The sequence below is a fragment of the Bufo gargarizans genome, chromosome 7, assembly GCF_014858855.1.
Source record: "Bufo gargarizans isolate SCDJY-AF-19 chromosome 7, ASM1485885v1, whole genome shotgun sequence".
Classification (NCBI taxonomy): domain Eukaryota; kingdom Metazoa; phylum Chordata; class Amphibia; order Anura; family Bufonidae; genus Bufo; species Bufo gargarizans.
In genome coordinates, this window is record NC_058086.1 from 166,868,139 (window position 1) to 166,894,668 (window position 26,530).

Below are 26,530 nucleotides of genomic sequence, written 5' to 3' on the forward strand. Positions count from 1 at the left end.
GGTGTCCGCTCAACTCTAGTTATGTGTTATTTTTAGAGAGCAGGTCGTTATGGGAGCGACGATACCATATATGTGTATTTTTATCTTGTTCGTTTCAGTTTTACATAATAAAACATTTTTGAAAAGAAACCATGTCTTGTGTCTCTATATCCTGAACGCCATTTTTTTTATTTTTCCGCCAAACATCTTGTGTAGGGGCTCGTTTTTCACAGGAAGAGTAGACATTTTTATTGGTACTATATTTAGGTACCTATGATTTTTTGATCGTTCAATATAACACTTTTTTGGGAAAAGGTAACCAAAAAATTGCACTTTTTAAATAATTTTTACTAAATTTACCTAAAGGGGTAGATCATGTGATATATTTATAGAGCAGATCATTACGGATGCGGTGATACCTAATATGTCAACTTTTTTACATTTATTTTAGTTTTACACAATAAAAGCGTTTTTGGAAAAAAAAAAATCATGTTTATGTGTCTACATTTTCTGAAAGCAATATTTTTTATTTATTTTTCGGGCGATTGTCTTATGCAGGGGCTTGTTTTTTTGCGTGAAAAGTTGGTTTTTATAGGTACCATCTTTGGGTACATATAATGTTATGATTGTTCAATATTACACTTTTTGGGGCAAGGTGACCAAAAAATGTCTGTTTTGTCCCTTTTTTCAGGAATTCATCTGAGGGGGTAGATCATGTGATATTTCACACAGCTAGTCGTTATGGATGCAACAATAACTAATATGTTTATTTTTTGGTGTGAAGTTTTACAAACTGAAAGCATTTCTGAAAAGAAAAGATCCTGTTTTTGTGTTGCCATTTTCTAAAAGCCATATATATATGTTTTTCTGCCGATCATCTAGTGTAGGGGCTTGTTTTTTGTGGGACGAGGTGACGGTTTGATTAGTAACATTTTGGGGTACATATGACTTTTTGGTTGCTTGGTATTCATTTTCACCACACAATATGCCTGTTTTGCACAGTTTTTATTTTTTACAGGTTCACCTGACGGTATGGATCATGTTATATTTTTATAGGGCCGGTTGTTACGGACCGGTTGTTCACAGAAGTTCGGGTTTGGGATCGGTGTTGTGTAAATTTAATGGTTCTAAGGGAAAATAATAGCATTCTTAATACAGGATGCTAAGTAAATGAGGGATGGAGGGGTTAAAAAATAAAAAAAATTAACTCACCTTATCCACTTGATCGCGCAGCGGACCTCCTCTTCTTTTTTTCTTCAGGACCTGGCTAAAGGACCTTTGATGACGTCACTGCGCTCATCACATGGTCCATCACCATGGCGAGTTAATTTTTTAACCCCTCAAGCCACATTTTACTAAGCATTCTGTATTAAGAATGCTATCATTTTCCCTTATAACCATGTTATAACGGAAAATAATAAAGATCGGGTCTCCATCCCGATCGTCTCCTAGCAACCGTGGGTGAAAATCGCACCGCATCCGCACTTGCTTTCGGATGCTTGCGATTTTCACGCAGCCCCATTCACTTCTATGGGGCCTGCGTTGCGTGAAAAACACACAATATAGAGCATGCTGCGATGCTTGAAAATCACCGCTCATGTACACAGCCCCATTGAAGTGAATGGGTCCGGATTCAGTGCAGATGCAATGCGTTCACCTCAATCATTGCACCCATGCGGAATTCTCGCTCGTGTGAAAGGGGCCTTATACGTCTCTATCTCTATTTTTTTACTTGATACTTTAATTTTTTTTAATTTTGGGACTTTAACTTTTCAGAGTTTGATCCCTCTTTCAATGCAGTACAAGATATGCTGTATTGTACTACATTGATCGATCAGTGTACTGGTCTGGGGGCTGGATCTCCTAGGCTTCTGTAGAAGGCAAGCCCTAATGCCTCTGCCCTCGGGTCCCTGTCCACAGAGCACCCACACTGCAGACAGGGCACATAGTGCCAGAGAGAGAGCACCCACATACTGCAGACAGGGCACATAGTGCCAGAGAGAGAGCACCCACATACTGCAGACAGGGCACATAGTGCCAGAGAGAGAGCACCCACATACTGCAGACAGGGCACATAGTGCCAGAGAGAGAGCACCCACATACTGCAGACAGGGCACATAGTGCCAGAGAGAGAGCACCCACATACTGCAGACAGGGCACATAGTGCCAGAGAGAGAGCACCCACATACTGCAGACAGGGCACATAGTGCCAGAGAGAGAGCACCCACATACTGCAGACAGGGCACATAGTGCCAGAGAGAGAGCACCCACATACTGCAGACAGGGCACATAGTGCCAGAGAGCACCCACATACTGCAGACAGGGCACATAGTGCCACAGAGCACCCACATACTGCAGACAGGGCACATAGTGCCACAGAGCACCCACATACTGCAGACAGGGCACATAGTGCCAGAGAGAGAGCACCCACATACTGCAGACAGGGCACATAGTGCCAGAGAGAGAGCACCCAAATACTGCAGACAGGGAACATAGTGCCAGAGAGCACCCACATACTGCAGACAGGGCACATAGTGCCACAGAGCACCCACATACTGCAGACAGGGCACATAGTGCCAGAGAGAGAGCACCCACATACTGCAGACAGGGCACATAGTGCCAGAGAGTACCCACATACTGCAGACAGGGCACATAACACAAGTGGGGGGAGGTAAAGGCTGCACTAATGAGCGCCCCACAATGGAAGCCTCATTAGTAGCAGTCCTTGTAGGAAAATACCGCTAGTAGAAAAAATTTACCGTTGTTAGACACCGACCGGGTGGCAACCCTAGTTGCAGGAAAGTACAACCTGCGTGAGGGGCCCGGGCATTTTTTTTGGGGGGGGGGCATTATAGGTGTTGGACACCCCCTTTAAGAAGACTGGGAACCAAAACTGTATGCGCCAAAGTTATATTTGCAGTTAGCAAGAGGTTCTCATAAGATATTATACCCCAAAAAAGGCTGAAACAGCCAACATATAAACCGCACGGCCGCAGAATATGAACTCCTATAATTGCACAACACACCAGCGGTAAGGTTCATACAAAATCTTTATTTAACATATATGCATACTGATAAATATTATAAAATACAAACTCAGTGGGGAAATGCAAGAGAGTGTGGATGAAAAGCCCCCCAAGACCAGTACATATATAAATAAATAATGTTTGTATCAAATTGCCACTGCCCATGTGCTACACTGGACTCTGTGTGAGAGAAAAATGACGAATGAAATGGGCTCCAAGTCAGTCAGCTCTATAAATGCGCAACCTCGCCACAGGCTGCACCAGCCGCACCTGGGTGGATGGAGATGACCAGTGAGCATACTAATGTACAGGAAGACACAGCGTAGATCCAGTGACACAGAGAGGCAGCAAAAGTGGCATGTGCAGCACATAACATATGGAAATACTGAACCTGGTGAATGGGGGGCGGCCCGACATCCGTTTCACAGGTACATTGGTATGCTCACCAGTCATCTCAATCCACCCAGGTGTGGCTGGTGCAGCCTGTGGCGAGGTTGCGCATTTATAGAGCTGACTGACTTGGAGCACATTTCATTTGTCATTTTTCTCTCACACAGGGTCCAGTGTAGCACATGGGCAGTGGCAATTTGATACAAACATTATTTATTTATATATGTACTGGTCTTGGGGGGCTTTTCATCCACACTCTCTTGCATTTCCCCACTGAGTTTGTATTTTATAATATTTATCAATTTTTGTCAGTATGCATATATGTTAAATAAAGATTTTGTATGAACCTTACCGCTGGTGTGTTGTGCAATTATAGGAGTTCAGGTTCTCATAAGAGCAAATACTATAATATCCTGCTGCACAGGGTTAGGCAGGTATCTGTGCCCCTCAGGGATGTGGGAAGGCTGAGTGACACAGCTGGTTGGACTTGGCCTAGATACACATAACAGTCAGTGAGCTCCGCAGCCCCTTCCTCATCACCGTCTTCTGGAGTCTGGACACGTTCTTGCCGCTTCAAGTTCACGTGACCCCGGGACGTCCTGCCTGCTCATCATTACTAGGCATTCTGCGCGGTCACGTGGGACGCCGGGAGCTTTGACGAGGCGCTGGATGGGCGGAGCTGAGTGACGTCACGTCATGAGGTTGCCACTTGCCAGGCGGGAAGACTACACAGTGACATTAGACCGACGACGGTGTCCGAGCAGGGTCAGGCCGAGACGCTAACACCATGCCGCCAACCGGCAGAGAAGCGCTGCGGAGCCGGGTGGAGGAGCTGGTGGAGAAGAACCCGGTGATGGTCTTCAGCAAGAGCTCCTGCCCCTACTGCGACAGGGTGAGGCGGGGGGCTGGGGCTGCGCTCTGTCTGCATGACTCTCCAGGTGTGGAATCTCCCATAATTCCTGGCGGGCGGCAGTATGGGGGGGGGGGCTGGGAGCTGCACCTTTGTGGCCCCTGGGGTCCTCGGATAGGTGGGGCCCCTGAACTTGCCATTCAAGTGAATGGGATAAAGCTGTATATGCGCAGAGCCTGGGACTGTCTAGTCTGGGTACAACTGTAACAAATCCTCAGCTGTGAGAAGCATTACTAGGACTATTTTCAGTCCCTGAATTTAAACAGGAATGTTCCCCTTTACTGGCAGCAAGCAGAGATATTGAACTTGGTGGAGATTTAAGGAAACTAATAGTGATGAGCGAACTTGTGTTTTAAGTTCGGCGTCGGGTTATCGAAGTATCCCGTTATGGATTTCGCTACTATGGACCATAACGGAATGTCTTGTCGCGCGTTCCCGTACATAGACTTCAGCGGGAACGCGTGACAAGACGCCCCAAAGAAGCTCATGTATTTCTTGGGGCGTCGGGTGTTTTACAGCGCGTACGATTGCGCTGTAAAACGCTCAGGTGTGAACCCAGCCTTAGAATCCATAACGGGACACTTCGATAACCTGAACTCGAACTTTAGACGCCGAACTTAAAACACAAGTTCGCTCATCACTAGAAACTAATGCTCTCAAGAAAGCTCTCCGTGTCAGGAGGGTTTACATAAGGTAATGTGTAATATTATCCTGCTGCTCGTGTAGTTATACATCACTGATGTGTCTGCAGACCTAGTGAGCGCAGCTCTGGAGTATAATACAGGATCAGTAATGTATGTATACAGTGACTGCACCAGCAGAAAAGTGAGCGCAGCTCTGGAGTATAATACAGGATAAGTAATGTATGTACACAGTGACTGCACCAGCAGAATAGTGAGTGCAGCTCTGGAGTATAATACAGGATGTAACTCAGGATAAGTAATGTAATGTATGTACACACTGACTGCACCAGCAGAATAGTGAGTGCAGCTCTGGAGTATAATACAGGATGTAACTCAGGATCAGTACAGGGTAAGTAATGTATGTACACAGTGACTGCACCAGCAGAATAGTGAGTGCAGCTCTGGAGTATAATACAGGATGTAACTCAGGATCAGTACAGGGTAAGTAATGTATGTACACAGTGACTGCACCAGCAGAATAGTGAGTGCAGCTCTGGAGTATAATACAGGATGTAACTCAGGATCAGTACAGGATAAGTAATGTATGTACACAGTGACTGCACCAGCAGAATAGTGAGTGCAGCTCTGGAGTATAATACAGGATGTAACTCAGGATCAGTACAGGGTAAGTATTGTAATGTATGTACACGGTGACTCAGTGTGATTTTTATCTTTTTATTTCCTGTTGGGAAATCCAAATTTTCCTGTAATTTCTGCCGTCACATGCAAATTACAGATACGGACGGAAGCAGGAAGGTTTATGTTCAGGTCACATGTGGATATCTGCAGGCAGCATAAGTGGTGGAAATAAGTGTCAGGGCCGTTTCACACCACGAGCGAGTCCATTGTAGGATTTGGGCTCCGTGTGGGAGCGAGATCCTCTGTTCTGGACTTGCAGGAGCGCAGGGCGTTATGCTGTGTGTCTCTGCTTGACCTTACCTCTACAGGATCATAGTGACATAAAGCTGTCTGTGTGATCCTGTATCTGTAGGGTCAGAGGCACACATCAGTGTAACGCCCTGCGAGTCCAGAACGGAGGATCACTCTCCCACACGGAGCCCGATTCCTACAATGGACTCGCTCGTGGTGTGAAACGGCCCTTAGGCTACATTCACACAACATGTGACAACCGTCACCCATCCGTTATAGGTGTCCGTCTATGGGGTTATTCACGCGGCCGTTTCAATGGGTTTATGGCCATGAACATGGTTCTTCACTGACCATCTGTCCATTCAGGAGAGAGCGCGGCCGGTTCTGAGCGCAGACGTTCCGAGATCCTTTAGTTACCAGTGAAAAGATTCACATTTAGACTGGAGAAGGCTTCGCTAGATGCGGTGCAAATGTCCGGGTAGGAACGGCCGTTAATACTGATTTGTGGTCATTTCTCCTCCAGGTAAAGACCCTCTTCACCGAGCTGGGCAGGGAATATTTTGCGCTGGAGCTGGATCAGTGCGGTGAGTGAACCATTAGACGACCACGTCCCACGTTATTGTGCTTTTGCTCAGTTCGTAGCTGTTAATGTTTGACGTGTTTCAGGCACAGCTCGATGCCCGCTGACTGCGTGTGCCGTGTAATCATCTGTCATGACACGCGTCCTCTGGGCCGTATTAAGTGTTAATGGGCGGACTGCGGTGAAAATGGGCGCCATTCACGAGGACGCACGGGAGGCGGACTCTGAGTGGTCCGCGCCCGTTCGTCTCATAGGAAGAGGTGGCTATGTTGTCATTGATTGCATTTCTTTTTTCCCCCATTCTAGAGGACGGCGGCAGTATCCAGGACACACTGCATGAAATGACCGGACAGAGGACGGTCCCCAGCGTGTTTGTGAATAAGACCCACGTGGGCGGCTGCAATAAAACTCTCCAGGTACGTTCCCCCCTACGTACAGTTCTGAAGCTGCCTTCAGAATTGCTTTGCAAACGGTCTTGGGGTCCATTCACGCGTCCGAAGCGTGTTTTGCGGATCTGGCAATGTGTGTTCCGCATTTTGCAGACTGCACATCGCCGGCACTAATAGAATATGCCTATTCTTGTCCGCCATTGCGTACAAGAATAGGACATGTTCTATGTTTTTCGGGAACGGAAGTGCGGGTCCGCAATTCCGTATCCAGGCAGCACATCGTGCGGCCCCATAGAAATGAATGGGTTTGCAATTCCATTCCACAAAATGCAAAACGAAATTGCGGACGTGAAATTGCGGGTTTTCTGGGAGTTCTTCACTGATGACCTCCTCTGGACAGGTCATCGGTATCTGATCGGTGAGGGTGAGAAGGCAGCGGCGCCCCTGTCAGCTCTTTCTTTCTCTCTCACACTCGGGCCCCATTCACTTCTATAGGGCTGAGCTGCGCCTAGGCCACGTGACCGAAGAACTTGACGTCGCACCGCGCAGCCCTACTGTGAGCGTCGATGCCTTCTCAAACAGCTAATCGATGTCGGTCCTGGTTTTGATCAGATACTGATGACCTATCCAGAGGATAGGTGTAAAACTCTCAGAAAATCCCTTTAAAAATCAGCCTTTTGTCTCTGCAGCTCCTGTGCAAGCCCATGTGTTTCCATGGTTGCAGACCACCTACCCCCCACCCCTGCCATGTAGTCTCTGCACACTTGTGCATTCACAGAACTTTACATGTATTTTCCATCCATGTCCAATCCGTGTTTTTTGCAGACCCCTTCATTTCTATGGGGCTGCAAAAAATGTGGACAGCACACTGATGTCGTCTGTGTGCTGTCTGCAAATGATGGATCATGTCCTGTTGTCGGTTTTACGGAGGACCGCGAGAAGTGCGGGATGCACACAGACCATCGCGTGACTGGGGTTGTCCATAATGAGAAAAGCATGGCTGCTTGTTGTGTCTGGTATGCAGGTCAGCCCCATTCACTTCAGTGGAGCTGCAATAGCGGGCACAACCCATGGACAGGTGTCTCCCTGTTTATGGAAGAAAGGAGCCATGTTTGTCTGATCCAGGACTAATCGTTACCTGTTGATGGTAGATTTGGGGGATGTGGGGGTGGAGTAAAATCAGTGTGTGTGGATGGGAGATTAGAGGAGTAAATGCGCGGCAGGAGGGGACAAGTGACGTCTGTGCTGTTTCCCTAATGTGTGTGTTCTGGATGGCAGGCTCATCGGGACGGGACTCTGCAGAAGCTGCTGGATAAGAACGCTGTCACCTATGATTATGACCTTATCGTCATTGGAGGCGGTTCCGGCGGTCTGGCGTGCTCTAAGGTATTGTCTCGCCCCATCCTGGTTCCGGCAGTCAGTTTTGCATGTGAAGAAGTTGTGACAGCAGGTGTTGGTGTAAACACTTGTTGTACGGTTTTCTCTATTATACATTTCACATTAGCTTTTTCAATTCCGCTATTGAGATTCGTCACAGGATCTCAATAGCGGAAGAAAACGCTTCAGTTTTGTCCACATTCATTGTCAATGGGGACAAAACTGAACGTAATGGAATGCACTAAAATGCATTGCGTTGTGCTCCCATCGCGGACAGAATAACGTGTTTTTCTGTCCGCGATGTGGTGTGGAGCAAGATGGATCCGTCCCGACACACAATGTAAGTCAATGGGGACGGATCCGTTTTCAGTGACGCAATAGAAAACTGATCCGTCCCCCATTGACTTTTAATGGTGTTCATGACGGATCCGTCATGGCTATAAAAGACATAATAAAACCGGATCCGTTCATGACGGACGCATGCGGCTTTATTATTGTAACAGAAGCGTTTTTGCAGATCCATGACGGATTTGCAAAAAACGCTAATGTGAAAGTAGCCTTGGGCCTCATGCACACGGCCGTTGTTTTGGTCCGCATCCGAGCTACCGTCTTGGCGGCTCGGGTGCGGACCCATTCACTTCAATGGGGCCGCAAAAGATGCGAACAGCACTCCGCGTGCTGTCCACATCCGTTGTTCCGTTCCATGGCCCCGCTAAAAAAATATAACCTGTCCGCGCTTTGCGGACAAGAATAGGCATTTATATTGAAGGCTGTCCGTGCCGTTCCGCAAATTGCGGGACGCGCAAGGACGCCATCCGTGTTTTTCGGACTGCAAAACACACCACGGGCGTGTGCATGAGGCCTTACTTGCATATCCACAACAGGCAGTGCTTGGTATACGAGGAAGAGCGCCTCGTCTGAGCGCTGTGGCCTATCGAACAGTTGATCACCGGAGCAGCCTGTATTTGATCTCAGGATAGGTCACGATATTTAATTTCTGGAAAAAGCTGTGCCCATCTCAGTCGGTGGCAGCGTTTGTTGCGTGGTGTCCCGGACAGTGAAGCATGGCGGTGCATTCACCCGCTGTTCCCAGTTGACTCTTCATTGCAATCATTTTCTGCAACGTCATTCAGCTCTGATCTACGCCCGCGGCATCTCCAGCTTGTAGAGCGTGCTCCCTGATCAAGTTACTGACACTAAGCTTTTATCTCCCTGCTTTCATTTAGGGTGAGTGCACAAGCCTTTCTCCTGGGAGGAGGAGGAGGGTGCGGACTCGCCCTTTAGACATTGGGTTTAATTGCCGTTAATAACATGCATCTGGCAATGTAGGGTTGTCTCGCCTTTACCACTTGGGCTAGAGCCACACGGCGACGAAAAGGGCACAACTACATCGAGACATGTCGCGCAAAATTTTTATAATGATAGTGGTGTCCCGCTGCGACACGATGGTCGCACAAAAATCCAACAGTGCAACACCACTGACTGTAGTTAAAAAAAAAAAAAAAAAAAGTTGCTCGACTTTTCTGCGACTAGAAGTTGTGCAACACATGTGGCCGTGTAGCCCTAGCCTAACCCTAAGTTCACACCTGAGCGTTTTACAGCGCGTTCAAACGCTCTGTAAAACGCTCAACACATGAAAACCAATGCTTCCCTATGGGAATGGTTCTCACCTGGGCGTTTTACAGCGCGTACGATCGCGCTGTAAAACGCCCGACGCATAATCAAGTACTTGAGCTTCTTTGGGGCGTTTTGACGCGCGTTTGTGGCCATAGGACACTGCAGTCAATCACACAAACGCGCGTTTACTATTGCATAAAAACGCGCGTTTGAGAAACGCTCAGGTGTGAAAGCAGGGTTAGGGTGCTGCTTTAGATTTTAAAGCTATAATCAGGTGTGGATCACAACAGGAGAGAAAGTATTAAAGGGGTATTCCGGTTGCGGTATTTCAGTTGGTTAAAGTCATGCCCTTTCTTGTGGATAGGGGATAACTCTCTAACCAACCAGAATACCCCTTTAAGGGCAGATACAACTTTTCCACCTTTTTTCAATCCACTCCTGGTTTTGGCTACAAAAACTGGCAGAAAACCGGATCCTGTGTCCGCACCCCTTAGACTATCGTCGTCCTACAGCAAAAGTAAATAGTTCGGTGGGGTTTTTTCTCATGCTCCTGTTTGTATGAAGAGACGTTTATGCATTCACTGTGGGGCTGACAACAATAGTAGCGTGCTGTCATCGCCATTCTCCTTCAGTGGCCCAGGTGCCATATGTTGGCTCCAAGATGAGTCTTTTATGTTGCCCGTCACCCATGGAAGCAGTGTAACGCTGTCACATTGCAATCACTTAGACTTATTGCTGCAGGCCCCGTGTAAGCGTGTGATTTCACGCTGTTGCCACATCCAAGTCCTCTGCGCAGTTCCTTTGTATGTGTGTTGCCTTATGACCTGAATAATACCGTCCTGTGCTGTCAGGATCCATGTGCGGCTCGCTGCTCTGGTTCATTTTCGCACATGTGGCATCGAACGTGCTTCATGTTTCCTTACATCATATCTGAAGCGCACAGTGGATCCTGAAGCTTCTATTTTCTATGCTTTTAGCGATTTTGTAATGGTGTCGGGTCTGTCTCATTTAAGGCGTGAAAACCGGCATAACATAACGTTGGTGGGATGCCAAGAGAAACATGAGGATGGGGTTATCCTGGGTAAATCTGTATAAAGGGTTCTGTGCTGGCTCTCTGCGTGTCACGTCCTGACCTGTATGACCGCAGCCTACCTGAGTCTCTTTTTGATGCTCGGCGGGCGGGAAGACCCCTTTGTATTAAGCAGCCACGCTTCCTGCAGTAGTCATTTATAATATGTTCTCTTTTTATAGGAAGCTGCAGCTCTGGGGAAGAAAGTCATGGTGTTGGATTTCGTTGTTCCTACACCTCTAGGGGCTTCTTGGGGTAAGTTTTTTGTGTTACGTAGTTCAAGATCTCTGCTTGTTGACAGTAAGGCCTATTGCACACGGCCGTAGTTATGGTCCGCATCCGAGCTTTCAGTTTTTGCGGCCCGGGTGCAGACCCATTCACTTCAATTTTTTCCGCATAAGATGCTGGACAGCACTCAGTGTAATATCCACATCCGTTGCTCCGTTCTGTGGCCCCGCAAAAAAAATATAGCATGTCCTATTCTTGTCCGTTTTGCAGCCAAGAATAGGCATGTCTACAATGGGCCGCCTGTTCCGTTCCGCAAATTGCGGAAGGCACACGGGCGGATCCGTGGTTTGCGGACCACAAAAAAAAACGGCACAGTCGTGTGCATGAGGCCTAAATGTAAACTTTCTGGAGCTGACAACGTATTCTCACTCAGCTGCAGTTTGTTACAGTGTGTCAGTGCAGGCGACATGTGAAAGCTTAATGACCAGGAGTGCAGAACAGGGAAAAGATCTGTGCTGTTGGTACAAACCCTCAGCATTGACAGCAGGACTAGCTGCCTTCAGAAGACCAGGCCTCAGGGACCCCTCCTAACACTGAAGGGACCCACAGCTCTGGTGTAGGCTGCACCCCCTTCACTATTCATCCCTGCGCAGCAGTGCCCGGCTATCCGCTGTGCAGGGAGCTGTAGTATGTTGCAGTGGAAGCGGCCATATGCAGCTCCCTGCATAATGGGTGGCTGGGGTGCTGATGTGCAATGAAAGGTACAGCAGCGCTAGGGGTCCCTTCAGTCTTATTGTATTACACAGCCCAATGTGGGAGACGATTGTCGGGAGGGAAGCATTCCCTCCGGCAATCGCCTCAGTCGCCTGCTCACTAGCGGAGGAGACGGCTGCTATTTGGGGGAGGAGCGAATGCTATGCCAGCGATACTGTATTGGGGTTTTTGGTGTCTGATCACAATCTACCCCCTGCAAACGATAGATACAAAAAAAAAATTGTCAAAAGATTTGGATTGCCGGTGCCCGAGCGTCGGGCAGTCGGCTGCAGTATTACACTGCAAGATGATCGCTAAGAAGCAAATGCTTTACAAGATGGCCTTTCCTGCAGATTACTGAGATTGACTGGAAACGGCAGACAATTGCTGCTTTGGCCTTGAATTATGGAAGCCGCAACGGCTCCAAGGCATGAGTGTCTTTCCTGGAATCTTCAGGCCTCGTCTTTTAGGACTAATGTGCGGCTGCTTTTACACAGGGCTTGGCGGCACATGTGTCAATGTCGGGTGCATTCCCAAGAAGTTAATGCACCAAGCGGCTCTCCTGGGACAATCGCTGAAAGACTCCAGGAAGTTCGGCTGGGAATACGATGAACAAGGTACGAGGAGAGCGTCCTGTACCGGAGGCTTTGTGTCAGTAACTTCAGTAATTGCTTTGTATTCACATTTATAATGTTTTATTCCCAGTAAAACACAACTGGGAGACCATGAAGGAGAACATCCAGAACTACATTGGCTCTTTGAATTGGGGCTACAGGGTATCACTGAGGGACAAGAACGTCCGCTACGAGAACGCCTATGGAGAGTTTGTGGAACCGCACAAGATCAAGGTGAATAGTGAACATTTTATGTAAGGCAGAGTTCTGTATTGTGCTGTCCTCCAGTATGAAGTGAAGATGCTGGAAAGCTCTACATCCGAGTGCAGTTCTACATGTCGCTGCAGCTGCTGCAGAATCTCTTAAGGGTTTTCTCCACGTGTCCACCACGTAGCAGAGATCAGAAATATCCGTCCTATGAATGGCTGAAAGGGGAATAACCCTTTAAGTTTTAGATGGCCGCCATTACGCTGAATAGTCACTTATGTATTACATGAACCTCCCAGATTCAGAGCTGCTGCTTGTTAATGACTTTGCTTTGACTTGAAGTGGCTCCTGACTGAATGCCCCTTCCCCAGTTACGTCCTCATGCCCGTTATGTGATTCCATTAGGTTCCATGTAATGGCTTACCCTATACTGTGGACAACCCCTCTGAAGACGTCATAGATTCTCATCTGTGTGGGTCCAGTGCAGAGACCCTCACCAGTAACTATACAGGAGCACCCTCTACCCCTTCCAAATGCAGAAGCTGATGAGGGCCTAAGGCTACTTTCACACTGGCGTTCGGTGCGGATCCGTCTTGTATCTGCACAGACAGATCTGCACCGATAATGCAAACGCTTGTATCCGTTCATAATGGATCAGTTTGCATTATTCATAAAAAAAAAAAAAAAAAAAAAGTCAAAACGGATCCGTCCTAACTTACAATGTAAGTCAATGGGGACGGATCAGTTTTTCACTGACACAATATGGTGCAATTGAAAACGGATCCGTCCCCATTGACTTGCATTGTAAATCAGGACGGATCCGTTTGGCTCCGCATCGTCAGCCGGTCACCAAAATGCTGCAATCTGCGTTTTAGTGAACGCCTAAAAAAAACACAACGCTGACAAAACGCAGCCAAACTGATGCATTCTGAGCGGATCCTTATCCATTCAGAATGCATTGGGGCTAAACTGATCCGTTTTGGGGCCGCTTGTGAGAGCCCTGAAACGGCTCTCGCAAGCGGACCCAGAAACGCCAGTGTGAAAGAAGCCTGAGAGGCACGATAGATGTGTATTACCGTGCATGTCCGGCCTGCTGCTCTGAGGAGCCTCATGGCCCCCTCGTTTTAGCTGTTGTGGGGGTCTTCTACCAGGATGCTTTATTAAATGGCGTTAAAATTGCATTTTGTTCTCTTCTGGAATATTAGGCAACAAACAAACGAGGCAAAGAGAGCTTCTTCACAGGAGAGAAGTTTGTCATCGCCACAGGGGAGAGGCCCCGATATCTCAGTATCCTGGGTGATAAGGAATTCTGCATTACCAGGTAAGTCGTGTACTTACAGGTAAAAGCGGTCTGCTCCCGACTTGGCTTTACCACATACCAGTCGGGCAACTCTTTACGAGGACATTGCACCAGTTTCCTTATCTCTGCCGCGTTCTTGCAGTTTTATGATGTGGAGGAGGAATTCCAAGTACATATTTGTGCGCTTGAGGTTTTAAAAGCCAATTTCACTTTTAGTATTTAACCCCTTAACTGCCAATGTGCCTGCATGGATGTTCTGAGTCACTGCACCATAAGCGTAGCCCACCCTTTAAAATTACTGGGTGCAGGTGTTCTTGGGGACCTAGAAAAGACCCTAGGACTGTCTGTACAGATCACCACTTAACCTACTACTGCTGCTGTTCCTCTGAATAAAACAAGGCCTTACAATAGTAGGCACACAAACATCCGCTCCCCGTTTTTTGGAGGGTCGGATGCAGACCTATTCACTTCAGCGGGGCCGCAAAAGATGCAGAGAGCACACCTGTGTGCTGTCTGCATCGGTATGGCCTGCAAAATAGAACATGCCCTATTGTCCGTTCCTCAAAATGCGGAATGCACACAGCTGGTATCCGCAATTTGCAGACTGCTAAGACGGCAACGGCCGTGTGCATGAGCCCTTATACAGCCACAGCAATGATGAAAGGAAATAATAATGGGGGGGGGGGACTTGTCCCCACAACAGCAACAAATGATGAGAAAAATGGTGCAAGTGGATCAGCTGGAGATTGTCGTTCATGGTCAAGTGTGGTGACTTGTGCGTCATCTGATGAGATCCCCTCTTCAGCTCAGCCTCCCAGCCCAAGTGCCATTCAGTCCTGGTCACAGCCGCACTCGGATGTGACAGGGGTTGTCCAAACCACCATCAGTAGCTGAGAGTCTAGCTCTCATCAACCTGTCTGCTCTGCTCGCCCCCAGTGTGCTGCATGGACGGTCATCTCCTGAAGTTAATGTGTTGGAAGCGGGGGGGGGAAAAAAAGCGTAAGGACCTAAGTATCTCCAGAATGGCCGGTCTCCTGGTACGCAGTGATTAGTAGGATCATGGGCGCCCAGGCCTCATTGATATATGCATCATTTCTTTAGAAACGCATCACGTGTAATGTTTCTTTGTACTCGTCGGAGCTTGTAGTATTGAGTCTGTCGCCTGTAAGTCATAGACTTACAGGCGTTTACAAAGGAAGGGAGTGTCGGGTGTTAAAGGTTTTGAAATCCCTGACGGCTTTCTCAATTTACAGTCATGAAGCAAACTTCCTCCGTAACTGTAAACCCTCGCCTGCCTGTGTACACACCGCTTGGATGTCTCATGAAATATGATTTACGGATACCAAATGACTTCCTGACATCTGAATCAATGTCTACAAAAATTCACGGCGTCTGTTCTTTTAAAAGGGGTTTTAATTTTGGGATTCCATACAACACCCAGATTCACACACAGCATTTTGCAGCGTTTTATTTTTATTTTTCTGTAGAACCTGAAAAATAGCGGTAAAACGATTTAAAAGGGGGTTGTCTGGCCTTGGAGTAGACAACCCCCTGGGGTCCTTTGCTGTTCCCCTAAACACGAGCCCACTCACTCGTCCACGGTACCGCCACTGCTCCGTTGCCAGCTGCTTCTGCTCCCTGCAAGACCAGCAAGCTGTTTGGTTCCATGACTGGTATGGCCAATCGCAGGCCGCAGCAGCTTGAACGGTACGTCATGGCTGTGATTGTGCAGGCCTGTGATTGGCTGCAGCGGTCACTGGACCATTCCTGATCCTGCCGGGAGAGGAGGCGTCCAGGAACGGAGCCGTGGCAGGACTGTGGGCTTTTGTATGTTAAGGGGAGGACCCCAGTGGTCATCTGCTCCAAAGCCTGACAGCCCCCTTTAAGGAAGACCTCACTGGACATGTCTATTTTAGTAAATACTTGCATTCCCCATACAATGCTGGAAATATGTAACTGACGGCTGAGTGTCACCCATCACACTTCCAGAAGGAAGAACTGAGGAACTGTAGAACACAATTCTAAGAAAAGATGCTTCCGTTTTATTTTTTATTATTTTTTTTTCATGGAGAATTAACGTATTTACTCTAACAGACCTGTATTAACCCAAGTGACTGGAAGAACCGGGCAATCTATTCTGCGTCGTCCTAGGGCCGTGTCTCAGTTTCTTAAATTCCCAGCATCTCTTGGCTTCACTAAGGATCGCCCGATGGTGAGCACTAATGGTTTCTCTGAGCGAACGCCTCTTACGCAGCTCGTGTTCTGAGTGCTTCAGTATAATGGGGTCCGGAGGTGACAGAACCTTGGCATCGGATGGCCGTCCGCAAGTGAATTCCTCCCAGTTTGTGTTAATCTCCTCTTAAGCCGCTTGTTGCGCTTCTTCCGCATATACAGATAGCGACTGTAATATTTAATTACTGGGATTATGGTTGTTAATTAGCTGAAAACCTTGTTTCGTGGAGAATCCTAATAGCCTCCAACCACAAGAATACATGGGAAAATGGTGTGAACTTTAACCCTTTCGTTGGCAGGGGAGACGCATTACACATTGAGGAGAGAAAAAAGGGGGGGGGTTACCCAGCTTTTTGCAGTCATGGGCGCCTGCATATGACTTTGCCTCAAAGCTTAAAGGGGTTTTTCAGGCTCCTGATATTGATGACTTATCCTTCTATTCACTTCAATGAGCTGCGTTAACCCGACACGGCGCTGTGCTTCCTGCTCCATTCACAGTGCCAGATCTAGCGCTGGAGGCAACAGCTGATCAGTGGGGTGCGGGGTGTCGGACCCTCACCGACTGTATATTGATTTATTCTGAGGCTAGGTCATCAATATCGGGAGCCTAGAAAACCCCTTGTTCAGCCCTGGGGACATTTTCTGCAGAACTGACCCCCCCCCCCCCCCCCCCCCCCCCACAGCCCTGGCACTGGTACAGTAGCACCATGACCTCCTCTCTGCTAACCAAGCACAGCCCGGTGAGCTGCAGCAAGAAGGCTGCGGTGGTGCTGGTGGAGTCTCAAACTGGTGTCGAACCGATCAGATACTGATTAACCAATCCAGAGGATCCGTCATCGGTGAAAAGACCTAAAAAAAATATTATTTTTTTTAAGTCTAATATTGGGTGCGGCCACCCTCGGATAACCCCCATTTGCATTATTTTTCTTTATAGCGATGATCTCTTCTCGTTGCCGCACTGTCCTGGGAAGACGCTCGTGGTTGGAGCTTCCTACGTGGCTTTGGAATGTGCTGGTTTTCTTGCCGGGATCGGCTTGGATGTCACCGTTATGGTGCGCTCCATCTTCCTACGTGGCTTTGACCAAGAGATGGCAGATAGAGCTGGAGCCTACATGGAAACCCACGGAGTGAAGTTCATCAAGAAATTTGTACCAACTTCAGTAAGAAACAGTCTTGTTGTATTTTTAAAGGGCCACCAGTGGGGGCGCCGTTTTATTTTAGCTGTATTGCCAGCATTCAGCCAGGACATGAGGATTGGTGGCAGAGCCTAAGCTTACGCAGTGCCGCCAGAGTTATGGATTGTGCTGCTCATTTGGGGACGCACTACTGATGGTGGTTTGCCTCGGGCCCTAATTGATGCATTAATAAGCTTATTCATCTGAACAGGTGGAGCAGCTGGAAGCCGGGACTCCAGGGAGGCTGAAAGTGATCTCCAAGTCTACTGAAAGCGATACCGTCATCGAAGATGAATATAATACAGTGAGTGATCAATCAGAGTATACACTTGTATAGGAACGAGCCGTCCCATTGAAATGAATGGGCTTGGGTGTAATTACAGCTGCTCACCGCTGTGCATGCGACGGCAGGCAGGAAAACAATGAAGAGGAGGCAGCGCTGGCACGGCGCGCGCCTCTTCAAGCAGCTGATCGGCGAGGTTGCCGGGTGTCGGATCCCTGCCGCTCTCACGGCACGCGCCTCTTCTTCAAGCAGCTGATCAGCGAGGTTGCCGGGTGTCTGATCCCCGCCACTCTGATATTGATGACCTATCCTGAGGATAGGTCATCAATAAATATAACTTGGACAACCCCTTTAATGTTAGATTTAACCAGTTCTCCTTTATAGTACCCAGACATGCAAATCATAATATTATTTTCACCCTAAAGGTTTAGTCCTTTGTCTTTTCTTCCAGGTCCTAGTTGCTGTTGGAAGAGATTCTTGCACTAGAAATATTGGTCTTGAGAAGATTGGAGTGAAAATCAATGAGAGGTGAGAGCTGACGACTTTCCTTCTGCCATTTATCGTTTGTTTTTATTGTGTTCTGAATATCCTAATTACGGTTTGTAGGAATGGAAAGATTCCTGTCAGCGACGAGGAGCAGACCAGTGTGCCTCATGTCTATGCCATAGGGGACATACTGGATGGAAAGTTAGAGCTGACACCAGTGGCAATCCAAGCTGGTCGGCTGCTGGCCAGGAGGCTGTATGGTGGCTCCAAAGTCAAGGTACTGTATGATCCTACTACAATTCCCAACGTGCCCTGACCACTGGGTTGCAGAAGACTTTACTCTGATTTACAATGGTTTTTCTGCATCACTATAACTATACTCTGCACCTGCAGTGAAAATGGACAATCTGCAGCAAATTCAGCAAGCGGGTTTTGTTGCAGACCCTTTGCACAGAGGTCTGCAGTGAAGTAACTGCACCACATGTGGCCTCACCCTAAACTGTGTGCATGGTGCCACATAACGAAGAAGATTTGCTAGATGGTAGCCTATAAAACAGAATGAGAATCCACTTGCCACTATTGACATTAGACAGATGCTTATCATTCTCAAAAACATACAGAACTAGGTTTGGTTACAATGCATTCGAAGTCTTCTTCTTTTTTTCACTTTTTTTTTTTTGTTTTGTTACGGCCTTGTGCTAAAAATATTAAAAAAAAATAACAAATCATATTTTCCCCATTGATCTGCGCATGGTCCCACATAATGAGAAAGTGAGAACGTAATGTTAGAAAAGGAAAAACTAAAATCCTGCCGTACGGATTCAGCCACATCAGTCACACAAGTATTTTGCAGTGATTCCAGTCTTCTTGGGGATGATGCCACAAGGTTTGCACACCTGAATCTGGGGATTTTCGGCCATTCTCCTCTCCAGGTTGGATGCGGGCCGTCAGTGGACAGCCATTTTCAGAGATGTTCCATTGGGTTTAGGACTCTGACTGGGCCACTCAAGGACATTCTCAGAGTTGTCCCTCAGTCGCTCCTGTGTTGTCTTGGTTGTGTGCTTAGGGTCATTGTCTTGTTGGAAATAGATCCTTTGGCCCAGTCTGAGGTCCAGAGCTCTCGATCAAATTCTCATTAAAAACATCTTAATACTTTGGTCAGGGTGGAGGGAAAGCTGAATGGAGCAATCTTCCCCCCCCCCCCCCCCCCCAGCATGAGGCTGCCACCACCATGCTTCACTGTAGGGATGGTATTGGGCAGGTGCTGAGTAGGGCCTGGTTTCCTCCAGACGTGATGCTTAGAATTGAGGCCAGAAAGTTCATTCCTGGTTTCATCAGGTCAGAGAATCTTTTTTGTGAACTCCAGGCTGGCTTCATATATCTTTTACTGAGTAGTCTTTTTAATGGCCACTGCCTTAAAGCCCAGACTGGTGGAGGCTGCAGTGATGATCGACCTTCTGGAAGTTTCTCCCATCTGCACACAGGATCTTTGGAGCTCGGCCGCAGTGACCATTAGGTTCTTGGTCACCTCTTACCACGATCCTTCTCCCCCGATTACTTCGTTTGGTGGGTGCCATCCCTAGTTGTCCCAGACTTTTTCCATGTAAGAATTATGGAGGCCGCTGTGCTCTTGTGAACTTTCAGTGCAGCAGGAATGTTGTTGTCCCCCCTCCAGACCTGAGCCTCCACACGATCCTGTCTCTGATCTCTACAGGCAGTTCTTTCCTCCTCATGGCTTGGTTCTTGCTCTGATATGCATTGTCAGCTGCGAGATCTTATATAGACAAGGCCGTGTCTTTGCAAATCACCTGAATTCACCACAGGTGACTCCAATCAAGATGGAGAAACATCTCGAAGATGAAAGAAATGGGAGGCAGCAGAGCTGATGTTAAAGAGGACCTTTCACTACTGTACAAACTAAAAACTAACTAGATCAGTGGGCAGAGCGGCGCCCAGGGGTCCCCCTGCACTTACTAGTATGCCTGGGCGCCGCTCCGTTCGCCTGGTATAGGCTCTGGTGTCTGCGCTCCCTCTGACTGATTTTTTTGTAGGAGGCGTGTCCCTTGCTGCAGCAATGCGGATGAGCTGTGCGCTGCGATTGGCCAGCAGTGCAGCAAGGGACACGCCTCCTACAAAAAATCAGTCAGAGGGAGCGCAGACACCAGAGCCTATACCGGGCGAACGGAGCGGCGCCCAGACTTACTAGTAAGTGCAGGGGGACCCCTGGGCGCCGCTCTGCCCACTGATCTAGTTAGTTTTTAGTTTGTACAGTAGTGAAAGGTCCTCTTTAAGTATCATAGTAAAGGGTCTGAATACTCGTGTCCAAGACAAATTTCAGTTTTTCCTTTTTAATAAATTTGCTAACATTTCTAAAATTCTGTATTCACTTTCCCCCTATTGGGATATCGAGTGCCGATTGATGGGGGAAAACTGGAAAAAAAAAAATTTTTATTTTTTTTTTATCACAAGGAGCAACATAATAAAATGTGAGAAAATTAAAAAGGCCTGAAGACTTTCCGAATGCACTGTGTATAGTCTTCAACACCACAAAGTGAGAAGCTGCGTCCGTGTAAATGTTTGTCTGGGTTTTATTGCTGCTGCCTGGGGTCAGGTGCGGTTTGTGTGTCTTGCCAAATTCTAACGGAAATCCTCTTTCTTGCAGTGTGATTACATCAATGTACCAACCACAGTGTTTACTCCAATGGAGTACGGCTGCTGTGGATACTCGGAGGAAAAAGCCATTGAAATATTTGGCGAGGAAAATCTAGAGGTTAGTACCCAGGTCCTGTGCCCTACTACTTTGCTTTGATCCTATACGTGACAGAAGGCTGTATCGGTGTGCTGGTGGAAACCACGGTAAGGGGATTGTCCGGGCTTACAATAACATGGCTGCTTTCTTCCAGACCAGTGCCGCACCTCTCCACAGGTTCATTTGAATAGAGCTGTGATGGCTAACCTCCGGCACTGCTGCGGTGGTAAAACTACCGCTCCCAAGATGTACACTTGGCTGTTCTCAGAACTCCGTGGAAATGAATTGAGCATGCTGGGAGTCGTAGTTTCACCACAGCTGGAGTGCCGGAGGTTAATCTTCACTGGAATAGAGCCGTACCAGTTATGTCCCACGGACAGGTGTGTTGCTGCTCCTGGTGTAGCAAAGGTTTTCTGTCCCTGTGCCGACTTCTCTAGAGCACTAAACATCCCGTTCTGTTCTCTCTCTAGATTTACCACACTTTATTTTGGCCTCTGGAGTGGACCGTTCCCGGGCGAGACAATAATACTTGTTTTGCCAAAGTTATCTGCAAAAAACATGATAATGTAAGTGTCATTGGCGTTTTTCTTGCCTAAGGTTCAGGGTCGGTGTGCTCACGAAGAGCGGAGCTTGCGCCATTGTTTACACTGGTTCCTGTTTTTGAGGCCTTAAGGACATGCATAGAAATGTCAGTCTATGGATCAGCCCCTGTGTGTGTGTATGTAATATATAAATTACACCCTCTCCCCCTTCCCTTAGACACTATTCTGTTCAGAACACTTAGGGTTTTTTATTTCTATTAGGGGAGGGTGACCTTCTATATTCATTTACATTTTATTGAACACTCAAAACTGGATCCAGAAAGATGACATCACACTTTCCACGTCCCCTGGCTGCACACGATGCAGATTTTGTGTGGAACAAACGCAGCGTAATACAGAACCAACCAAATGAATGAGATTGGACAAACCTCATGTAGACTTTGCTTTGTTTCTTAGGTGCAGACAGCGACCTGTTGTGCAGATTTTAAAATCCGCAGCATGTCAATTGTCTGTGCTATTTCGCACTTCGGTAGGAGGATTTTCCCCCATAGACAAGGGCTCATTAACATAGAGGGCAAAATACGCAAAAACAACAAAAAAACGCACCAAAACCAATTTGTTTTTTTTATTTGTGTGGTTTTGTTTCAGATTTCATACAGATTTTCTGCACATGAATGCACATAAGATCCACATAAATTTCCTGTGCGTTTCTGCAGCATATCCGCACCAAAATCTGCAATGTCTAATTGCAGATGGGATGCAGTTTTTCCACAGATCTCAGTCTTCCATTGGAAAGGGTGAAATCCACAGCTAAAACCGCAAACGTAGTTAACATGCAGGTCAATTTGCAGATTTGTTTTCAGTGTGCAAAGTGTACAGGAGATCTGTGTACTGTCATACGCTGCAGTTTTTCCGCACGGGAACAAGCAAGTGTGCAGGTGGCCTTAAAGAGGACCTCTCCCCGCTCCTGACATGCCTGTTTTAATAGCGTCATGCATCCCCCATGTAATAATGATTCTGGAGCATCTATTCTTCTGTCTGTATGTTGTGCCGTTCCTTTATTTCTACTAGAAGTTATGAAAGAATTGCTATTAGCCTTCAGTAAGGGTACAGAGGGGTGTTACCAGTTGGGGGGGGGGTGTACCTGCACAGTCTGAAAATGGCAGCACTGATTGGATAGTCAGTCTGTGCAGGGACTGGTTACCTCCCCTCTGTACCCTTACTGAAGGCTAATGGCAATTCATTCATAACTTGTAGAAATAATAATGGAAGGCACAACATAGAGCCATGAGAATAGAGGCTCCAGAATTGTTATTACATGGGGGATGCATAAAGCTGTTAAAATAGGCATGTCGGGAGCGGGGAGAGGTCCTCTTTAATGTGCCATAAATGGGACCCGACAAGTGCCAAATTTTCAGAAGGTCATAGTCATAGAGGTTAGATGGGTTTAAAAAAAAAAATCTTAAAAAATGCAGCTCTCGATTGTATGTGATGTAAGGAGTCTCATTCCCTGTGATGCAGACAATATATATTAACAGATGCTCCAGTTCATGATGAACCTGATTGATTTACGTTCTTCTCTATGACCTGCAAATCTGTCAGGTTTGCACATGGCTGGACGGCTCCTCTCCCCCCCCCCCCCCCAGAACACCGCAGTACAGATGACTTATCTTTGTGACCGTCCGGGCATCAAATGGTTAAACCTTAGTAATTGCACTTTGTTTTGTGTTGCGTTACACATTAATCGCCCTCGTCTGTTACTTTTGTCAGGAGCGGGTGATTGGGTTCCATGTCTTGGGGCCAAATGCTGGTGAAATCACTCAGGGGTTTGCAGCTGCCATGAAATGTGGTCTGACCAAAGAGAAGCTGGATGAGACCATCGGAATCCACCCGACATGTGCAGAGGTGAGTTAATCCCGGCCTCCTAACTTGCTTTCTTCAGGAGCGCACCACACTTGGGGCCACAGCGGAGCTGCGTGCTTCTCGCCTGCCTGACAGAGCCCCTTTCTGTGTTCTGACTCTGGAGGCAATCGGCCGATCGCTGTGGCTCCGTCTGCTGCTTGCAAACGCTTATTTCTCCTGCAGCGGCCACTGCAGGAGAAAAGTGGTATTACAGGGTAATGCCATGTAAACCTTAGCTGAGATACTTCTGCGTCTCGAATAGAAGGGTACTCTTCTATGCCGTTCATAGAGCTTATGGGAAAGGGTTGTCCTAATGGATCAGTACCTCCACAAAAGAGGACTTCTGCCTCCTATCACAACTACCTGGATCTATAGCCAGGTAAACCTGTAATGGAGGCAGCTGTGTTTCGGGTGTATCGGCCCGTTGTGTGAGCAGGACGCTTGTCTGATTATGAATTGCTTTTATTCCAGCTTTTTCCACTTGCTCTAGAGCTCTCACCAAGCTGCTTAATGCAAACATATGCTGTAAATAGTCAAATAAACGAATTGGCTCTGCTGGCGCCGTTCTCCTTTAAATGGCCGCCTGTTCAGTTTCCTCTGCTGAGGCGTAACCACCTGTACATCATAAAAGTCGACAATCTCTGCTATTACTCTCCAGCTGGGCGACTAATCCTTTATTTCCCTCCTGCCTTGTACTAAAGTTCCCGATTTTGTATCTCATCGCAGTAAAACGTCCATCTTTGGATTTTTTTTCTTTCCCTTGTAGATATTTACAACCATGGAGGTCACCAAATCATCCGGAGGAGACATCACCCAGAAGGGTTGCTGAGGTTAAGCCCTGCTGTTGACTGTCCCCTTGACTGATCTTCCTGCGATACGTCCGGTGTGGGGCCGCGACTCCAAAGGTGTGGTCATCAATGCGTTTACCCACAACTCCCGGCGGTCGACACGAGGATGAGTCTCAAGGGTGAACGGTGGAACAGCAGGGTTTCCGAGAGGCCTGGACCTGTTTGGATTAGCGTTTGGATCTGCAATGCTTGTTATGAAGCCTCTGCTCATCACCTCTCCTGGAGGAGAGCAGCGGCGGATGACCAGACATGGTCTGGATCACTACTACTACTTCATCATCTTCTGTCTGCAGTTTATTTTTTATGATTAGGAGTATTTTTTGTTAACCCTCTCCCCTCTCGTTATTTTTCTATGCCGCCACTTCTTGCAGCCCCCCCATCACCTACCTTCTACGTCCTGTCTGATTCCTCTAAGGACACGTCTGTCTGATACAAACCTTTCTGTCCATCTGTATTTATTTGAGCTGTAATCGAATAGTTATGTCCTCATCCCCCAACTTACCCGATAGGAGCTCGTCCAGAGGGTCCCCACTGTTCCTACCCAGACGGGGGGGGGCGCTCGCTGTGCCGGAACATTAAAGGAGTTTCATGTGATACAATGCTCTTCTGCTTTGTAAAAATTTAATTCTACCTTTTCCAAGATCTCTGCTTGTTGTCGGTAAATGAAAACATTCCAGTTTGCAACCAGAGGTTAAAAAAATAAAAAAATGCATCCTGATAAAAATCCAGCTTGACAGAGTGTCAGGTCACAATGAGAGAAGGGTGTGATACACTGTACCGGCCCCTGAACCAGATGGTGTTTCACCGTAAGGATGCTGGGATAATGGTTTGTATTCATGGACAGCAAGCAGGGATTGAAACACTAAGCTGTTTTGGAACATTGCCTTTAATATTAGAAACTCCATGGGCATGATGGAGGAGAGGGGTGCCTCTCAGGCGAGTCGTATGTTGGGGTAGCTACGAGACCTTAGCTCCAGGCAAAAGATGAATTAGAGTTACAATGTAATGCAATTGGTGGGAGGTCTGACACATGAAATGGTTATCAGATTGGTGGGGGTCTAACCTCTGGGACCGCATGAGAGGAGGGGTCACTCATGCACGGCCTCTCCATTCATCTAGGGGGCTGCTGGAGGGAGTAGAGCACTTCATCACCTCCTGCAGTCCCATAGTCTGCTGCCCCATGCAGATGGGGGACATACGAGTCCTGGTCGTGGACGTCCCAGCAGTTGACCTCTACTGATCCAGTGTTTACCCCTGTACTGAGGCTGCAGGCCTCTGATCTGTCATGTAGTTGTGTTTTTTTGTGTGTATGTTGCATGTAGTTTTGTCCGTTCACAATGATGGTGCATTAAACTGTGAGATACAACATCTGGTGTCGGAGGCGTCTCCTTTACTGGGACACATTCGGGTGAAATCGTCAAATGCTTCTCCTGTCTCCCTATCAAAACTAAACCCTTGCCTCATAAGGGTAAAGAGGGATCTCTGGGGTGATGGTTCAAGCTGCGCCCTGATACTCAGTGGTACACCGGCCAGGCCCATTGGGGGCTCATTTATACTGCGGGGACATATAGCATTACATAACTGATCAAATGAATGGTCGATCATGTAACACGTGGATAGAGCAGGGGCCACTCAGGCTCGGTGGCATTTGTAAGCTCTAAACAGGAAAAACACAGAATGGCCGTAACCCTGATGCAATGTGGGACATTACTGATATAGATGAGGGTTCATTACAGGGGAGGAGATGGCGGCTGGATGCCCTGAATCCATGAGAACCCCCCCCCACAGTGATGTGGTGGAGCTGATATATGAGCGACTGTGCTAGGGGCCACATGATGCCGGAATGGCCGGTCTTGTGGGTGTTGCTGGTAAGTAGAGATTAATGCCTACCAAACGTGGACAACCGGTGACGGGGTTGTGGGTGCCTAAGGCTCATTGATTGAGGGTGGTGGGATGGCGGCTAGACCGTCTGGCCCGATCCCGCAGAATTGGTGTCGGGGTTAATGCAGACGGCAATGGAAAGGTGCCAGGACATTGCAGCTCGGTGTGTACCTGCAGACGGTCGTCACCCTGTGTGACACCTGTCCGTTGTTCAAAGTGCCTGCAGTGAGCACCAGAACGGAGCAATGGAAGAAGGCGGCCTAGTCTGAGGAATCGCGTTACATCATGTGGACGGCTGGGTGCATGCATCACTTACCTGGAGAAGAGATGGCACTATGGGAAGAAGGAGGCCTGGTCTGATGAATCGGGTTACATGTGGACGGCCGGGTGCGTCACTTACCTGGGCAAGAGATGGCACCAGGTGCACTATTAGAAAACAA

At 47.7% G+C, this 26,530-nt stretch overlaps 1 protein-coding gene across 1 annotated transcript; it reads left to right on the top strand.

The window, feature by feature from the left end:
- Positions 1–4,086: 4,086 nt before the first annotated feature.
- On the top strand, positions 4,087–25,575 carry TXNRD3 (thioredoxin reductase 3). The gene is made up of 16 exons (XM_044301388.1): positions 4,087–4,287; positions 6,382–6,442; positions 6,745–6,854; positions 8,106–8,213; positions 11,073–11,145; positions 12,369–12,488; positions 12,577–12,719; positions 13,898–14,013; positions 17,159–17,384; positions 17,611–17,703; positions 18,134–18,210; positions 18,289–18,445; positions 20,831–20,938; positions 21,388–21,483; positions 23,230–23,364; positions 24,128–25,575. The coding sequence occupies exons 1-16, from the start codon at positions 4,183–4,185 to the stop codon at positions 24,188–24,190; spliced, it is 1,791 nt and encodes a 596-aa protein (XP_044157323.1). The 5' UTR covers positions 4,087–4,182; the 3' UTR covers positions 24,191–25,575.
- The last annotated feature ends 955 nt before the right edge of the window (positions 25,576–26,530 follow it).